This window comes from Oryctolagus cuniculus, chromosome 6, assembly GCF_964237555.1.
Source record: "Oryctolagus cuniculus chromosome 6, mOryCun1.1, whole genome shotgun sequence".
Lineage (NCBI taxonomy): Eukaryota > Metazoa > Chordata > Mammalia > Lagomorpha > Leporidae > Oryctolagus > Oryctolagus cuniculus.
In genome coordinates, this window is record NC_091437.1 from 21,691,698 (window position 1) to 21,708,798 (window position 17,101).

General features: G+C 57.4%; 1 protein-coding gene across 4 annotated transcripts in view; it reads right to left on the bottom strand.

The window, feature by feature from the left end:
- Positions 1-17,101, bottom strand: part of FSTL4 (follistatin like 4) — a 385,653-nt gene that overhangs the window by 37,521 nt on the left and 331,031 nt on the right. For all 4 annotated transcript variants that reach the window (XM_051844202.2, XM_051844203.2, XM_051844201.2 and 1 more), the window contains one exon: positions 11,300-11,466. In XM_051844202.2, the coding sequence (XP_051700162.2) occupies positions 11,300-11,466 (167 nt within the window). The remainder of the gene's footprint in view (positions 1-11,299; positions 11,467-17,101) is intronic.

Genomic DNA, 17,101 nt, shown 5'->3' on the forward strand with positions numbered 1-17,101 from the left:
GGACACAAGCATCTGTGGATTTCGGTGTCTGTGGGGAATCCTGAGCCGATCCTCCACGCCACCACTGGACAATGCCTCGTTTAATCTGCAGGAAGAAGCACTCAGAAAACCCAGAACCTAAAACAAACACAAACCCAGTCCCCTAGGTGAGACACAGAGCTGCCCTTGAGAACACAGAGTGTGTTCTTCTCTTACCCTGGCCCCTGGGAGCCCAGGGTGCAGACCCCCACCTCTGCCCTTCTGCAGTCCTCACCAGGGTCATTTGTCCTTACAAAGCAGACACCAGATTGGGCAGCTCCTGGCTTGGGACCTGGCTCAGGACGGCTCCCCCGGCTTCCCTCAGGCCCCACCCCCTCCCCGGCCCCCTGTCTGACGGCCCAGCCTCCCCACAGCACTCGCTAGCCCTCTATGCTGTTCTCAGGATTTTCTGAGCTCTTCAATGGTGTCCCCTGTGAGAACTGGACCTTGTGTAGGGGAGGGGGGTTCTGGTGCTCTGTGATCCCTACTGTGTCCACTGGGACTGGCACAGTGCCCGTCACGCAGCAGGCCCTCCGTTAAGTACCTGTTGAATGGACAGCAGGGCACTGGGCTGGGCTGCCTGCAGCGACTGTGTCTGCTCTGGCCCTTTGCCCGCCAACGCGCCCCCTCCTGCCTTTGCATCCACCCACACTGCTCCAGCTGCGCTGACTGGTGGCAAAGGCAGAGGACTGGTCTCCAGTGTTGGCCCTCATGTCCCCGCCCTGTCTCCATCTCCACCTGCACTCCTGCGGGGGACTCCTGGCTCTCCATCTCCACCTGCGCCCCTGCGGGGGACTCCTGGCTCTCCATCTCCACCTGCGCCCCTGGGAGGGGCTCCTGGCTCTTCTGCCTTCCTCGGGCCGGGGCATGCGGAGACAGCTCCAGGGAAGGCTGAGCTCAGAGCGGCAGGAGAAATGCAAAGGCTCATGCCGGGAACTGCAGACTCACTGGTGGCGCGCAGTGTCTCTGAGAGTCATTTAACCTCCCCGTTGGCTCTTCCTTGCTTGCCAAGCACAAGCCTGTGTCCCTGGGAGCAGACATAACTCACGGGTAATTGCACTGCCCCGGGAGGACAGGAGGGCCGCTCGGATGCTTCTGTACGCACCCAGTGCATCACTGGCTTGTGGTGTAGGCTCTGGGGGGAACCTGACTCCACAATAAACAAAATACTGTCTCTGGGCTAAAACAATCAGCATCATATCATTATAGAGCCAAGTGCATATTGTTGTCTGGATAGGAATCCTGGCTACAGAAATAAAATTTACCTCATTGGATGCAAGAAAATCTCTTTAAAAATTGATTTATGAGAAGCTATATAAAACGAAACCTGCAATCTTTCCTCTCCTGAATGTTCGTTGAGATGGGTCTGAATGTTGCTATCAATGCTTGATTGCTTCTCTGTAATTGTCTTTTTATGGATAGCTTTCCTTTTTTTAAAAAAAATCCTGGTGCATAAAAACGTATTAGCAAAATCAAGCTTCCTTCCAGAAATAAACAGATGCCAGATTAGACTATTCTATGTACTGACGCACAGCCGTTATTGGGAAAGGGACCATTTTACTCAAAGATGTGATTTTCATCTTTTAAACATCTAAGTATCTGCCCTTATTAAAGAGGGTGATTAAACAAGAGTGAAGTATTAAACAGTAGCTAAGCCGAGCTGAGCTGGGGGTATTGGTACCATGACACGTGAGCAGGAGCTGTAAGTCACGGGCAAGTGGTCATCACGCTGATGATTCAGTGACCAAATGTCAAACACCAGGACCGCCGGGCAGCATGGGAGGTGAGGTCAGGCACCGCCAGGGCCATGGCTCAAGCTCAGCTTGCAATCATTCGCTCAGAGCTTTCCATCTCGGAGCACCGCCGGCTGTCTCGGGAGGAGGAGGTAAAGGGATCTTCCTGCTGACACTGGCTCGATTCTGCCCCTAGAACGTCACTCTTCCAGCATCTCACTTGCCCCGTGACTGCAGTGGGCCCAGTCCCTAGTGACAAGCAGCACTCTGGGGACAGACATATTTACTGCTTGGGTGTGGGACGTATGCCCACGACCTGCACCAAGCCAGGACCAAGTGACACCTCGGTGAGCACCCACACACTGCACGGACACAGGCAGCAAACGAGAGCACGCATGCCTGCATAAGCACGTGTCCACTCCCTGGCCCGCCATAGCTGGCCAGCTGACTGACCCTGGGGCCGCGCCCCTCAGAGGACAGTCTTGCACTCTGCAGGCACCTGTGCAGCAGTCCTCTTGCTCAGCAGCTGGCCGCATCCCTATGCAGCCCACAACCCCGTGAAGGCTGGCGCTGGGCTGAGGCGGCGCAGCCACAGGGGCATGGAACCTAGGAGGCAGGACTGAGTCACCGGCTGACCTGCACACCTGCTGTTCCCTGGGGTCCACTTGTGCTCATGACTGTGGGTGCGAAGGGGAGGCACTGCGTCTTGCTGGGCATTGCCGTGTTGCTGGTGCCCGACTGGAGCTTGTCACTGTTTGCTGGGTGAACAGGTGTGTTGCCGAGAAGGAAGGGTGGTGCAGGACTAACGTGTCCTAAAGACAGGGCCAGCCTTTGCCCTCAGCTCCTGCTGGTGAGCTCGGCCCTCGGGATGTCTGCCTCGCAGGAGTCTCTGGCTTGGCTTGGGGTCTGGGGGCCGGACAGTCTCAGGTCTGCCTTTGAAGGGGCTGCAGACTTGGGCCACGTCTGATGCAGCTCTGGTAAGAACTCCGGACCAGAGGCCTGGGTGGGAGTGCCTGGTGACAGGACGCTGGGTGTGCCATCACACACTGACGCTAGGGGAGTTATGGGTCTGTGCCCCCCAGAGGGGATGGAGGAAGCTCCTGCCCAGGTGATGCCCTCCTTCTGCCCTGCCTGATTTTACTCTGGACTCTTGCCCTGTAATAAACCTAAGTGTGAGTGCACGAGCTTCTGTGGATTCTGGGAGTCCTTCCAGCAAACCTGAACATAATGGCAGTCTTGGGGTCTGACTTGCAGTTGATGATGTAAGGCAGGGGCACCTTACATGGCTTCACTGTGGCCCCCAAATTTAAAGAGGGGCTTCCGGCCCAGCTGGGTAGATGCTGAAATTCCATACCCTGGACCCTATGTGAGCATCTCGGTGCCCAGGGTGTCCAGGCACCCACAAGAGGAGGCTTACAGCAAAGACACAGCTCTGAGCGCATAGCTTGTCCAGCTGTGGGGCCAGCAGTTAGACAGCTCTATACTGCCAGGACTCCAGAGGGCTATAACAGTGGCAGCCAATGGGGCCTGAATGGGGCTTAGGGTCTTTGGCCAACCGCCTGGACTGCCCAGTTGGGGCCACTTCGAAGGGTCTTGGGCACTGGACTGGACAGCAGCAGTCAACTGAAGTTCTAGACCAACAAGAAACCTGCTCCTTTCATCCCGGAAAACTGTAACCCTTACCCTGGCAACCTTGGATCATGAGTGCCCCGCCAGAGAAAGCCTTACCCAGGTACCAGCTTCCGACTTCACTGGACCACACTCACAACCACAGTAGCCACCTGCTGTTCTCAAAGCACTCGAGGGAGGGTGTGATAAAGTTTTCTTCTACCACTCACTCGAGGACCAAGACATTCAATCAGACGTTCTCTCCTACGGGGTGCTTAGAGCTCTCACAGGCTGCCGGGGGTGTGCGAACAGGGGGAGGCTCTCAGGAGGGAGAGCAGGTTGTGGCCATCGATGCTGAAAACCTTCAAGAAGTCTCACAGATCCGCTTGCACAAACGTGCACAGAGGGAAGCACGAGGGTGTTCCTGCTGTTTCCGGGAGGCAAAGCTGGACAAAGCTGCCAGCCTGAACGTGAGCCCCTCTACGTGGTGCTGGGCGAGGGAGCCGGAACACAGCAGGTGCTGGGCCTGGCTCAGGCTATGGGGCCTCCAGAGATTCTCTTCTCCTTGCTCAGAGTGGACAGTGCCCTTCAACCGTGCTGGCCGAGAGGGGCACCATCCGTCTCCTCCCCTGGCTGCGCCTCTGCAGGGAGGCAGTGAGTCCCTGGGCTCTGCCCTTGAGGGTCTAGAAGCCAGCCCAGGGCCCTCCTGAGAGACCTGAGCACAGGCCAAGCCCTGAAGCCAGGCCCAAGGCAGGAAGAGGCGACCTTGAGAAGGTGACTGGAAGGCAAAGGTCAGAGGCAGCACTAGGGGCAGAGCCACCCGGGAGATCCAGGGGCCGATGTACCGGGGCACAGGACCCCATCTCTGGGAGAGCTCCGGACAGTAGCACTAAGGTTCTGGATTTGCCCAGATCCTCACAGCCCCAGATGTTGGGATGCAGCCGGGCTGTCAACATTAGCCGGGGGGAATTGGCCCAAGACTTGAAGTGCTTCAACTACAGTGTTTTCAAAGATCTTAAAACAAAATGTACCCAAGTGTTTTAATGAGATTATTTTAATGCAGAACCTAGCACGGCTGTCTGTCGTGCTGCAAACAGCCCTCCACGCTAATCAAAAACGCCTCTCATCTTTTCACAATGGATCCGTGACTGCTTCGTAGCAAGACAATAAAAATTAAATGACTCATGAGCTCCTAAATCATATTCTTTTGGTCTTTTTTTAATAACTGACTTCCAAAGAGGAGCTAGCTGAGAGCACACGCTTCATTAGAATTATTTGTTCCCATTTTACACCATTTAGGCACGGGGAAAAAGTGAACCTTTTAACACATCCTTCAGACATGGCTACAAATACTTTGTTCTAATGGGTTTTGTTTTTCTGCTTTTATCACTGTACTCTGCCTGTGACAGTTGAAAGACCAAATAGCGAGATTCAGTGAAAAAAAACCCAACACGACAAAAAAGAGGGGCTCTTTCAAGTCATTTCAGATGTACGGAGTTTGTTGTAGGCCTTAAAAAAAAAAAAACAAAAAACCAGCATGCAATAGAAAAATGTTCTCCCTGGGAAGATCCCGGCCAGACAATCAGACAACCCCATTTGCTTGTCTCAGTGCCTGCTGCTCCCCTGCAGTGCTGCAGCCAGTTGGCTGATGAGACCCAGAGGGCCACCCACAGTCCCACGTCCCAGCAGGTGCCCAGCAGCGGGGCCTGCGGACTGTGTCAGTCACCACAGGAAGCAGACCCAGCTGGTCCAGGAGCGAAGCCATTAGTGTGTTGGGTGCTGTGACCCCCAAGGAAGGAACCCAGAGAGCCCTGCAGGGTTGTGTGGCGTGGCTGCAGGTCCAGAGCGAGGGTCCCGATCCTTCCGAGTTGCCTTGTGGCGGCGCTGACGGGCAGGTGGTGATGCTAGCCAGGAAGCACACAGACCTGGCACCGCGCATGCAGACACACCACTGCAGGGCCTGGGTGGATGCAGACGCAGAGCGCTGAGGCTCGCACGGGTTTGCATTGCCTCATTCCTGCCCAAAGTGAGGTGGCACCCCCACCCCAGATCACAGTGTGGGGACTGGAGGAGGGCTGGGGGCTGCCGCTGCCTCTGAGATGGGCCCCACCCACCCCCGAAAGCCAGGATCTGAGCCCAAGAGCAGGAGCTGCAGGGAAGAGTGAGGCATGGTCCTGCTCTGCGTGCAGGTGAGGAAGTGTGGTGTCCGTGGGACCCGGGACTTCCTGATCCCCAGGTGGGACTCAGGGTCCCTGCTGTGCCAGTGCCTTCCTTATCACAGGACTGTGTGGCTGATGGCCGGAAGGGTCCCCGAGGTTAGCCCGGCCCCTTTCCGACTGATCACTGTAGCGCTGCCCCAGGGTCCGCACGGAGCACTCTTCCCTCCCCCCAGGGCTCTGGCTGGGGCCCTGGCAGTGACCATGCGCCCTGCCCCACAGGGCGTGGTGTCTAAGGAGCGGAGCAGGGCTGTGGGAGAAGGGGTCTGGCACTGGCTTCTGGTACCCACCGTGGCAAGGCCTACGGGAGCTCCTCCTCTGTGAGACAGGAGCTCCTGCAGAGCGGCTGGGCCCAAGTCAGGACAGGCAGAACTGAGGGTGCTGCTGGGCCCTCTGCCAGCTTAGTGTGGGGTGAGGGCAGTGGGCTGTGGTTCCTTGGGGCTGAGGCAAGGTAGGGGCACAGGGCCAGGCCAAGAGCTGCCCGTGCAAAGAAGCCGGCCGTCAGCCTAGCGGGAAGCAAATTCACAGGGCATGTTTTGCAGGCTCAGGGGAGCAGGCGCGTGAACACAGCTATTGATTTCCCATCATACAACAGGAGGCGTCACTCTCCAGACCTGGTCAGGAGCTGCCTGGGCTTCGGCCCTCTGAGGCTCTGCCCGGAGGCTGGGAGGCTGCTCTCCTGCCAGCAGGGCTGGGTGGAGCTGGAGCCCCCTGCACACAGGGGGGCTCAGGCAGGCTCAGCAGGATACCACGGCTGTGCCGCACCCTGTGATGATCTTAGGGTTGCCTAGATACCATGAAGTGAGCCACAGACACCTGGACGAACACTGGGTGGGAGCCATAGGTGGCCTGGGCACTGCTTCGTGGGAATGGGAAGTTAGGCGGGAGACCCCGAGAGTACTGGCAGGGCTCCCCTCACTTCTGGGTCCCATATTCTTTGGGGTCCCCTTTGGAATGGGTGCTTCATCTTAGGAAGGAAATCAGGACTCTCACAGCACACACACAGCTGACCGTATCACGGTCAAGGATCTGCGGTCGCCCCTGGCCACAGGGGAACAGCTGAGACCTTCAAGGCCCTCCACGTACTGGCTGCTCCACTCCCCACCCCCAACCCCAGCTTGCTCGTCCTCGCTCCTTCCTCTGGCCTCCGAGCAGGTGCTGCTGGGAGCTTGCTCGCTGGAGGCTGGGGACGGTGCTTTTGCTCTGTGTTTTGGTTGCAGCTCCCCAGGCACCTAGGGAACCACTCCAAAGGTTGAGCCTGCATGTGCGCCATCTGGACGGGCGCACACACGATGGGGAACCCGAAAGTGCTTCTGACGGCAGCGCTGGCTGCTGCAGAAGCAAGTGGCTGCTCCTCACTTGGCTCCGGGCTAGAGGGGTGCGTTGCCTTTCTGATCAAATAGTATTCTGATGCTCAAGGCATCTTTGATGTTTGCAAGTCAGAAAAGTTTAATTACATGTGTCGTTAGGATGGCATTCTGTAATAGCTCTGCGACTGAATTCATTAACAGAATTCTTAACAGATAAGACAAGACAAATTAATATTTTGTTGCCCATGAAAGCTTCTCATTAAGAGAGCGGTGAGAAAGTGATTAATATTTTGTTGCCAATCAAGATGTCTCACACGAACGACAAAGGCAGGACGCCCGCACCTTTCCCTGCGCTTGCTTCTCCCGGCCCAGGCTTTGAAGACTCAAGTGCTTTCCCGTCTGCAGGGCGCCGGGGACTGTGGGGACCCAGCGGCCCTGGAATCACGGCCCCTTCAGTGCTGCCCTCCTGGGCTGGTCGCCCCTGACCAGTTCTTGCTTCAAAGATGCCCCAGGATTGCCAGTGACCTGGCTCCAGCCCTCTTCAGCCGGACACCTGCCAGGGCTGCTCTCACTGTCCCTAGTGGCGTTGCCACATAGGAAGACACACTGGGTGCTGGACACTGAGCAGGGGGCTTCACGCACGCATTCAGTCCCCAAATTCCCATGCAAGGAGGCCGCCATGCTCAGAGGCATGCAACAGCTTGCCCGGGGCTGCTCAGGATTACTGGGAGCCCGGGCAGTGTCTCTCTCCCCAGTGCTCAGAGGTGGACATGGACGGGGTGGCCCCCATTCCCAGCTACAAGCAGCAGGGGTTCGGGGTGCCTCAGTGGGGACCTAGGCTGCGAGGTGCTGAGAGCTTCCTGTAACAGCAGCCACAGTTCTGACACTCAGTGATGATGAGGTGTAAGAAGCAGCAGGTGGCGAATTCTAAATGCTAGGGACTGACAGCCACCTCTGCACATCCCCACCTCCCCCTGCAGGGGCCCGGGAGGCAGGCACTGCTCTTTATTCCCATCCCACAGAGGAGGCTGAAGCCGACAGCGCTGCGCTGGCCTTTCTATGGCTACTAACCTAGGCGGTGGCAGAGCTGAGCCTTAAACCCAGCACCCTGCGGCCCCAGAGTGTGCCGTTCATTAGCAGGCTGTGCCGGGGTGTGGTGTGTATGCTATGTGGTATGCGGTATGTGTGTGGGGTGTGTGGGGTGGGTGTGTGGTGTGTGGTGCATGGATGTGCAGTGTGTGTGGTATATGTGTGGTGTGTGGTGTGGTGTGTATCAGGGATATGTGTAGTGTTTATGCGTTGTGTGTGGTGTGTGGTGTATGTGATACATGGTATGCGGTATGTGTGTGGGGTGTGTGTGTGGGATGTAGTGCGTATGTGGTGTGTGGGATGTGGTGTATGTGTGGTGTGTGTGTTTATGTGCTATGTGCGTAGTGTGTGGTGTGTATGGGGTGTGTGTGTGGTATGTGGTGTATGTGTGGTATGTGGTGTATATGGTATGTAGTGCATGTATGTGGTATGTGGTGTATGTGTGGTGTGTGGTGTGTATGAGGGATATGTGTGGTGTTTATGGGTTGTGTGTGGTGTGTGTGATATGTGGTATGTGGTATGTGTGTGGGGTGTGTGATGGTATGCAGAGTGCGTGTGTGGTATGTAGTGCATGTATGTGCAGTGTGTGGTATGGGGGTGTATGGGGTGTGTGTATGGTATGTGGTATGTGCGTGGTGTGTGTGTGGTATGTAGTGCGTGTACGTGGTATGTAGTGTGGTATGTAGTGTGTGTGTGGTATGTGGTGTGTGTGTGGGGTGCATGGTGGTGTGCGGGGTGTGTGTGGTATGTAGTGCATGTATGTGCAGTGTGTGGTATGGGGTGTGTGTATGGTGTGTGGTATGTGCGTGGTGTGTGTGTGGTATGTAGTGTGTGTGTGGTGTGTGGTATGTGTGGGGTGCATGGTGGTGTGCGGGGTGTGTGTGTGGTATGTAGTGCATGTATGTGCAGTGTGTGGTATGTGGTATGTATGGGGTGTGTGTGTGGTATGTGGAATGTGTGTGGTGTGTGTGTGGTATGTAGTGCATGTACGTGGTGTGTGGTATGTAGTGCATGTACGTGCAGTGTGTGTGGTATGTAGTGTGTATGTGTGTGTGTGGTATGTGGTATGTGTGTGGTGTGTGTGTGGTATGTAGTGCATGTACGTGGTATGTAGTGTGTGTGTGGTATGTGGTATGTGGTATGTGTGGGGTGCATGGTGGTGTGCGGGGTGTGTGTGTGGTATGTAGTGCCTGTATGTGGTATGTATGGGGTGTGTGTGATACGTGGTATGCGGTATGTGTGTGGGGTGTGTGTGTGGTATGTAGTGCATGTACGTGCAGTGTGTGTGGTATGTGGTATGTGCGTGGTGTGTGGTGTGTGTGTGTTTTCTGTGTGGCCTGCGTGTCTGAGCGGCCCTACACCTCTCACGGGAGTTTCTGGGAAGCCCAGGGCCTGCCCATCTGCAAGCAGACTCGCCCAGCAGCAGCAGCTGTTTCCTGGGAGGTAACGAGGGGCCATTAATCTCTGGTTGCACCCACAATTATCCAAATTGCTAACCTTATTGTGAAGAGGAGAACTGCAATCCAGTTGGTGCTAGAGGCATGTTGGCGGGAGGCGAGAACCACTCAAAGTAATTTAGTTAACGGGTGGCAAGTACATTAGGAGGAGCTTTGGCTTTGCCTTTATTTCTGTCTTTAAATCGAGCACGGGGACGCTCAGACAGACACCGGCTGCCCTGTCCTGACGCGGAGCAGTCACTGCGGGCCAAACGTGGACTGACACCCACCTTGAGACCTGACGCCCACAAACCCATGCGCCCCATCACACTCCCCTCCCCCGAGTCTGCCCTTTCTAGCTGAGGTCTCAAGGAAGCCCTGGCCACTTCAGGCCCAAGGACAACCACACGCAGGAACACACGGGGCTGCGTTTGCTGTTCTGGGCATATCACAAAAAAGCCATCCTGCCCAGTGTGCATGGGTGGGGGTGGAGAGGACCCCCTAGAGCAGGCCCCATCGTCCGCCCATCTCCCCAGGAATCCTGGGGATACTCCCAAATGGGCCTCGAGAGGCTCAGTCCCGGCTTCACTGGTTCACAGCCTCTTCCTGGCCTCTTCCCGTGAAGCAGCCTGAGTTGGCAGGGATCGTGAGGGCCATGGGGTGAGCTCGCTGCCCCTAGGGATGGGGGCTCTAGGTCTCCTGTGCTGTCTGTGCACGGATGCTCCATCAGGGAGCCCATACCGGGCACCTTGGTTCTTCCTGCCGCTCTGGCCCACGGGGTCAGACGGCCCCGTCAGCTTGCTGTCCCCCACCCTGAACCCTACCTCTTTAGAGATGTTGCTAGGAGCCCACCGTTCGCCCTGCACGTGCTACTTCTCTGGGCCAGCGTCCTGATGTGGCCCAGTCACGTTGTCCTGAGCCAAGGAGACCAGGGCTGCCTCCCTTCTGCCTGAAGATCAGATTCCTGCTACCATAACCCACGACCTGTCAGCTGTCCTGGCAGCTCAGGACGTGGGTGACTTCACTCTGTCTTCTCCCCTGGACCTCTGGGAAGCCACATCACCCCAGGGCCCAACCTGGACCGATCAGTGTACTTGACTTCTTCCCGTCTTCTTCAAGTCTAGAGAAGGGAGGGACTGCTGATGCTGCGTTTTTGCATGGAAGAATTCGTTGAGGGTTAGGAGGTTAAGGGACTATTCAAATTCATGAAGCTTTTACAGCTGATGCTGGGCTCCCAACCCAGCTGCCACGGTCCTCAGAAGCGCCCCCTGCTGGCCATGTGATGCTTGCACGCTCAACAGCTCTCTGCTCCCCAGTTTGAGTAGACTGATCACCTGGTAGAGAAACTCCCCAAGGTGGGTCCCTCTGGCCTGGTCCAGCCTCCCTCCACTGCCTCCCCTGGCACCCTGCCCTCTAGCCCACCAAGCCCCCAGCTCACCTCTGCCTTCCACGGGGATTACTCCTCCCCCATGTCCACTGTAGGGCCCAGAACCTCCCCTTAGGGTGCCCCAGCACTGCAGCCTGGCTGTGACCTCTGCCTGGGGTGGACCCTCTGAGCTACGTGAACAAAGCACACTGCCCCTCCTCTCCACAGCCCATTCTCAGAACCACATCCAGGCCATTGCTAGCGCAGGGCCTGTTCAGTTCTCCTGCTGGCCTCTCCCGTCAGCACACCCTCTGCTTGGCCCGCGTGGCTGCCAGGCCGCTGGCCATCCTGCATCCTACTCTCTGCACAAGCTGGGATTTGACTTTCCAACAGCTCCAGCCTGACAGCGGGCCGGAGAGGCGCTCCCCCTGACCAGGACCCTGCCACTGCCGCGGGGCACCTCCCGCCACCTACTTGGCCCAGGACACACAGGCGGACTCAGAGGAAATGCCAGGTGACTTACGTTGATGTCTTCCAAATCCAGGAAGTTCAAGGTGAGCCCATTGCGCTTCCAGATGATCGGTGGCCTCAAGTCTCCTCGGATGGCGCAGGTGAGCACTGTGCTCAGCCCCACAGTCACAGTGGTCACACTGACCCGGTCCTCGGGGGCGAGGCTGAGCTGCAGCACCTCTGCAGAGAGGAAGGAGACGGTGGTCAGGGACGGCCAGGCCCGGGCCTAGGCCCAGGGCGTGGAGGCTGCACCCCAGGCAAACGACCACAGATTTACTTAAGGGCAGGGGCTGGAAGGGCTTTCAGGTGCCCTGAAGACGGCTGGCCGTGTGCTGAGAACCTGCACAGATGGACCCTTCTGCAGGGAGAGAGGCCGCGACTTCAGTCATATGCCCAAGAGGCTCTGTGACTCGGACTGGACCGGGAACCACGGCTCAAGTGCAGGGAGCTGTGTGGGCTGTGGATTTGTGATCGGAGCTGCATCCCAGAGACAGGCCAGGGAGCAGCTGTGCAGCGCCCTCTGGGGAGTGTCGGGCCTCGTGGAGTCTCAGCCTTGCTGAGTGCAGTCAAGGTCTGCTGGGTGGGCCGATGGGCTTCTCACCCACTGGGGACGATTTAAAGGTTGCACGGTCTGAGGTCTGGGGAGGAAACCGGCTGACCTTTGAAGGCTGAGACTCACTCGGACGTGGACTTGGATTTCTGCTCCATGGCCATACACTGCAGCCTTTCATGTTTTCAACATGTACTTCAGGCTGTGCGGACTGCTAATCCTTGCCATTTATACTTGATAACTGGCATGAAGACTGCTCATGTTTTAGGCAAATGGGGAGGGTCCAAAGCATTTACAGGCTTTTTGAAAATCTCAGGATTTGTAAAGAAATTGATCAAGCTCACACTGCTCAAATGCCAACACAGGACCGGGCTTGACGGGGAGGGGCAGCAGCCCACTGCCTGGGTGTCCTCCACTGCCTGGGTGTCCTCCCAGGCTCTTCTCCCAAACCTGCCCACTCAGGGGGCTGGGAGACGTCAGCAAAAATGTCAGAAGCTCTATTCACTTTTGTCACTTTGTCGGGTCGTGGGGAGTCCTGACGGAGGTGGCCCCTCAAAAAATTCCAGAGCTAAGCCCAGATCTGGGAGCTGAGCTCTGTGACTCAGAGGGACACTGTGCATGGTGACCAGGCAGCAGCTCCTCTGCAGGCAGCACATCGGGGCTGTGTGCCACGCCTGGTGGAGCAAGTGCACTGACAGCAGCACCCAAGGTCAGACCCCAGCAGCAGAGCCCCTCCAGCCCAGGACTGACACAGCGTACACCAGTGTCTCACCAGTGCCTCCTGGATGGATGCACAGAGAGATAAACACCGGAAGTAAAGGGGCCAGTAGTGAGGGGGCAATCACACGTGGGCAAGGTGTGACTGAGGGTGAGGAGCCGGCGTGAGAGAAGACAGGCCCCAAGCAAGGGATGGGTGCAGAAGGAATGTGAGAGTGTGAGAATACCAATACCAGCGACATGTGTTTCTAGCTCCTCCTGGATACTGCTGAGCTGGCTGCCCTCCCCTCGATGAGCTCCGCCCCTGCCCCCTGGGCCAGGCTTTGGAGCTGCACAGCCGGGATGGAGAACAGAATTTGCTAGAACTCTCTGGGTTCCGCTCAACTCTGCAGGCCTTCAAGACTCAGAACCCACAGTTCTCCCAAGGGAATGGCCCTGAGCCTTGAGGGGTGCACGGTGCCAGGGGGTGTATCCTGACCCCAGGATGCGAGTCCAGACCAAGAGCATACCCAGGATAGGTCTCAGCCACACTGCCCCAGGCAGAGTGACCAGGAGGTGGGAGCCAGGGACAGCAGTGGTGACTTTGCTGGCCCCCTGCACACTCAGAATCCAGTCTAGAAGTGGCAGGGACACAGACGGAGGTGAAATGCATGTGTCTTGCACAGAGTGAGACTTCCATGTGCTGTTCTGGGTGTCAGCTGCACTTGGCTCTGCCACTCATTGGCTGTTTGGGGCTTGTGAAGAAGTCACGTTAATTGCTTTCTCTGCCCATGTGAGCTCTGGTCAGACCAACTGCACAGTCAGGGAGGGGGCCTGCATCTCACTGAGGGGTTGGTGAGCAGCACAGACACCCGCCCTGGGGCTGCCACGCTCTCTGGTGGGGGTGGAGGGCACCCTGATTTTCACAGGCATCCCAGGGTGCTGCATGGAGCCCGAAGCCTGAGATGGGAGGGGGTAGCCGGAAAGGGGGAGTTTGGGTGGGGGGGATGAGGAGCTCAGGCATCCGGGCCCTAAGAACCAGGCCCCATGGGAGATCTAGGGCCCCACCTCCACATAGCCCCAAAGTCATATTTCAAAGTAGGTCTGGGAGGAGCCTGTACCACGACGCTGAAAACAAACAATGAAGGCCTGAGTGGGAGCTGGCGGGTGGGGGGCTCCTGTGCCAGCGGCTCCCACAGCACACGTCCATCAGTGCAGGCACAGAGGCGGCACCTCGCACCGCAGGCCGTGGGCAGCAGGGAAACGTGTGGGCGCCGACAGCGCCGTCGCAACTCCACGCCTGCTGGCTACACAAACATCAGCCACACAGCAAACACTCAGGTCACTTAAAGATTAATTAAAAGGGTGTTCTATTGGATTTAATTTGTGTCAATATTCCCCAGTTCCTTTAAAAATCCTGAAGACTGACAGCCATGGAGGCCCCTCCTCCCGCTCTCACGCACAGGGGTCTACCTGACAGCAAGCCTCCCCCACGGCCCCCACGGCCCCCACAGGCCTGACTGCCGCAAGTGACAAGACCATGACCTCCTAGGGTGAAAGGCGAGATGGCTTTTCTGCTTGTGCTGGGGTGCGAGTGAGCAGGGCAGGGCCCCGGGCGCCAGGCCTGCTCTGCTGCTGGCATGCTGGGCAGCCCTAGGCCTCAGCTCTTGTCCCAGAACTTGGCTTAGACACCGAGGAAAGGACTGGTTGGGCTGAGAGGCTCTGGGGCCCAGCCTGCTGTGAGGTTCTGGGTTGGATACCGTCTCAGTCCTTTAAGTACTGCCTGCTGCACCCCCCACTGTCCCCAGTGCTCCTGGGCCCCTGTTCTTTACCTACTTGCCTCAGTGGTAAAAGCAAACCACAGGTGCAGAGTCTGATGGCTTCCCTGATTCCCTTGGGAAAAAGAGGCCCACGTCACCTGCACTGCAACAGCTATGAGGTCAGTGGGGGATGGGGAAGCACGACAAAGCCCTTGTGGAGGACACCAGCTGCACCCTGTGTCCCGCAGGGCCATCCTAGGCCTCACTGTTCTGTGCTCTGGTGTCTGGCCCACAGCAGCTGGGATCAAGGCAGGAAGATGTCCTTGGTTTTTCAGATACTCAGCGTCACAAACACAGTGCCGGCTTCTCCCCTGCACACTGGGGCCTGGGAGAGGAGTAGCCACAGGTCATGACGGGGCCACTGCTCCAGGCACAGGAGCCTCCTGCCTGGACAGTGGCACACTGGTTGCAGGTGAACCAGGCTTTAGTTCCGGTTCCAGCATTCACTTCCTCCCAGGCATTCTCTCTCACTCGACTTGAACATGAAGAGCCACCCCTCAGCCCATCGGCACCCTCCTTCCAGGATTCCGGAGCTTTATAGCCACAGAAACTAAATTCTTCAAAGGCTTGTCAAGTCGTGTTGACTTTCTCACATCTGGGATGCACTAAAGGAACACAGCCCTGCCTGGACACCGGCCGTGTCCAGCGACGCTCCTGGGGAAGACACCTGTCAGAAGCTCCGTCAGGCAGCTCACAGGGTCCTATTCTTGCTGATGCCCTGAAGGGCAGACCCAGGGGCAGGGCCCTGCTTGCGCAGGAGGGCAGTTTGGAGGGAGACCCTGGGCCAGGCACTGCAATACTGTATCGATCTGGTCTCGGCCTTGTGGCCAGGGCCATACTGTGAAGGTGGTGAGTGGGGGAGAAACCAAGGTGGAGTCTGTGTGGCCACTGGGCCTTGTGACTTTAACTGTGTTCACACAGTACAGCTTCTTTGGCTTGCCCTGGGGGGACAGTGCTGGCTGTGTGGGCAGGTGTTCCGTGTTTTTTTGCCTTTGTTCCCTCAGTGGAGCTGCCACTCTGGGCCCCTTCCAAACACCTGCTGACATTTGCAGGTGGGTGGCTGGGGACAGGTGCGATGCAGCCTTTGGCCTGGGTGCATGCTTTGAGCACTGGTGGCAGCCAGGCTGCACAGGTGGCGCTGGGCCAGCCAGGCTTGCTCCAAAGTCACCCTAGAGGTCACTCGCATGCATCCAACATGTTCTGCTTCGTTATGCATAAGCTGCTTAGATTTTTCTGCTGCTGACATATTCCCTCTTGCTTGCTTCATGCTGTCAGTAAACTTGTTAATTACCAGACTGTGGATAATATTTCCAATGGAGCCGTGTTGTTTGGTGTTACTTCGGCCTTTGTGACAGTTTAGTCATCAAGTTCTGCGCTTTGCTGTAAACAAATGTCTACACAAGTTGCGTGAAGACAGAGACCCTATCTGCTGTGTTCGTACCCTCAGCTCTTCAGACAGTGCCTGGCACACAGGAGGGAGTGCTAAGCAAGCGAACGATGAGGGAGCCTCATGCGACAATCTCCATTTAGCACGGCATACCACCAGGATGCAGTCAGAATGCACTGGCGGGCGAAACAGGCCCAGGGCCTGCCAGCCCGAAGCCCATGGCTTAGCAGCTTATGTGGAGAGGGAGGATAGAGGGGCTGGAAGCTTGGGCTGCGGCCCTGAGACCCTGTAGTGGCCCACCCCCACAGAGGGGAAAGGAATCTGAGTTACTGTATCCCAGGGGAAAATCGTGGTGAGGTATGGATGGGGCCAAACCACATGGGTCAAGAGGGGCTTCCACGGCTGCCCAATCCCCCCAGCGCCTTCTGCACGGGGAGAGAACTCCAGCCTGGCCTGGACCTTGCAAGAGGGGTTCGGGATTGGAGCCTTGTTCCTCCCTAGCTGGTGATGCCATGGACAGGTGTGGGAAAAGGTGGCCGATGTTTGGAGGTGGGAGGATGAGCAGGAGCCAGGGAGGAGGAGAGTGAGCAGTGGAGTGGGGGACGCCTGTGTCCAGGGTGGCCGTGAGCTGCTGGAAGACCAGGACTGAGATCTGACCACAAGATCCGCAACCCAGAGGGACCTGGACGCTTTGGTAGAGCCTTGGGGAGTGAAACCACCCCTGGGAGGGACTGAGCAGGAAGGGGAGGCGGGGGTGGGGTGGCTGGGTGGGGTCCTCTCCTGCAGCGCAGCTCTGAAACCCGGGGATGTGAGAAATCTGCTCTCCCCATGTGGGACATTTCTCTGTGTCTCGGGTAGGCTCCTTACATTATCTTCCAGAGAGAGCCCTATAACGGATGCTTTGTCCAAGGACAGCTCTTGGTAAGAAAAATGCCTCCTGCTCTCTCGCCACACACTCCCCTGCCATCTGTCAGTTTGGAAATCTCCACATCTTGACCCACAGCAAATGCTTCTTGCGGCAGCTTTAGGTGCCTGCGGGGGTTGGGGGGTGAGGGAGTGGGGGCTCTGCCGGCTGAGGGAACAGCGCACTATAGGGATGAGTGGCCCCAAACCTGCTCCACCTCTCCCCGCAGGGACAGGCATGAGCAGCCCACCCAGGCAGCCCTCCGCAGCATGGTCGCCTCCAGGTGGCCACATGGTGGGGGCAGCAGTCTCCAGTGGAGGCTCTTGCAGGCTCCCCGCCCCTCCTGTTCTCTGGGAAGGCCCAGTAGTGCCATGTTTCTCCCATGTAGCTGTGCAGACAGGAATGCTGGCTGAGTGTGCCCTGGGCTTCTCCACACTCACTGGCCACACTAGCCACGC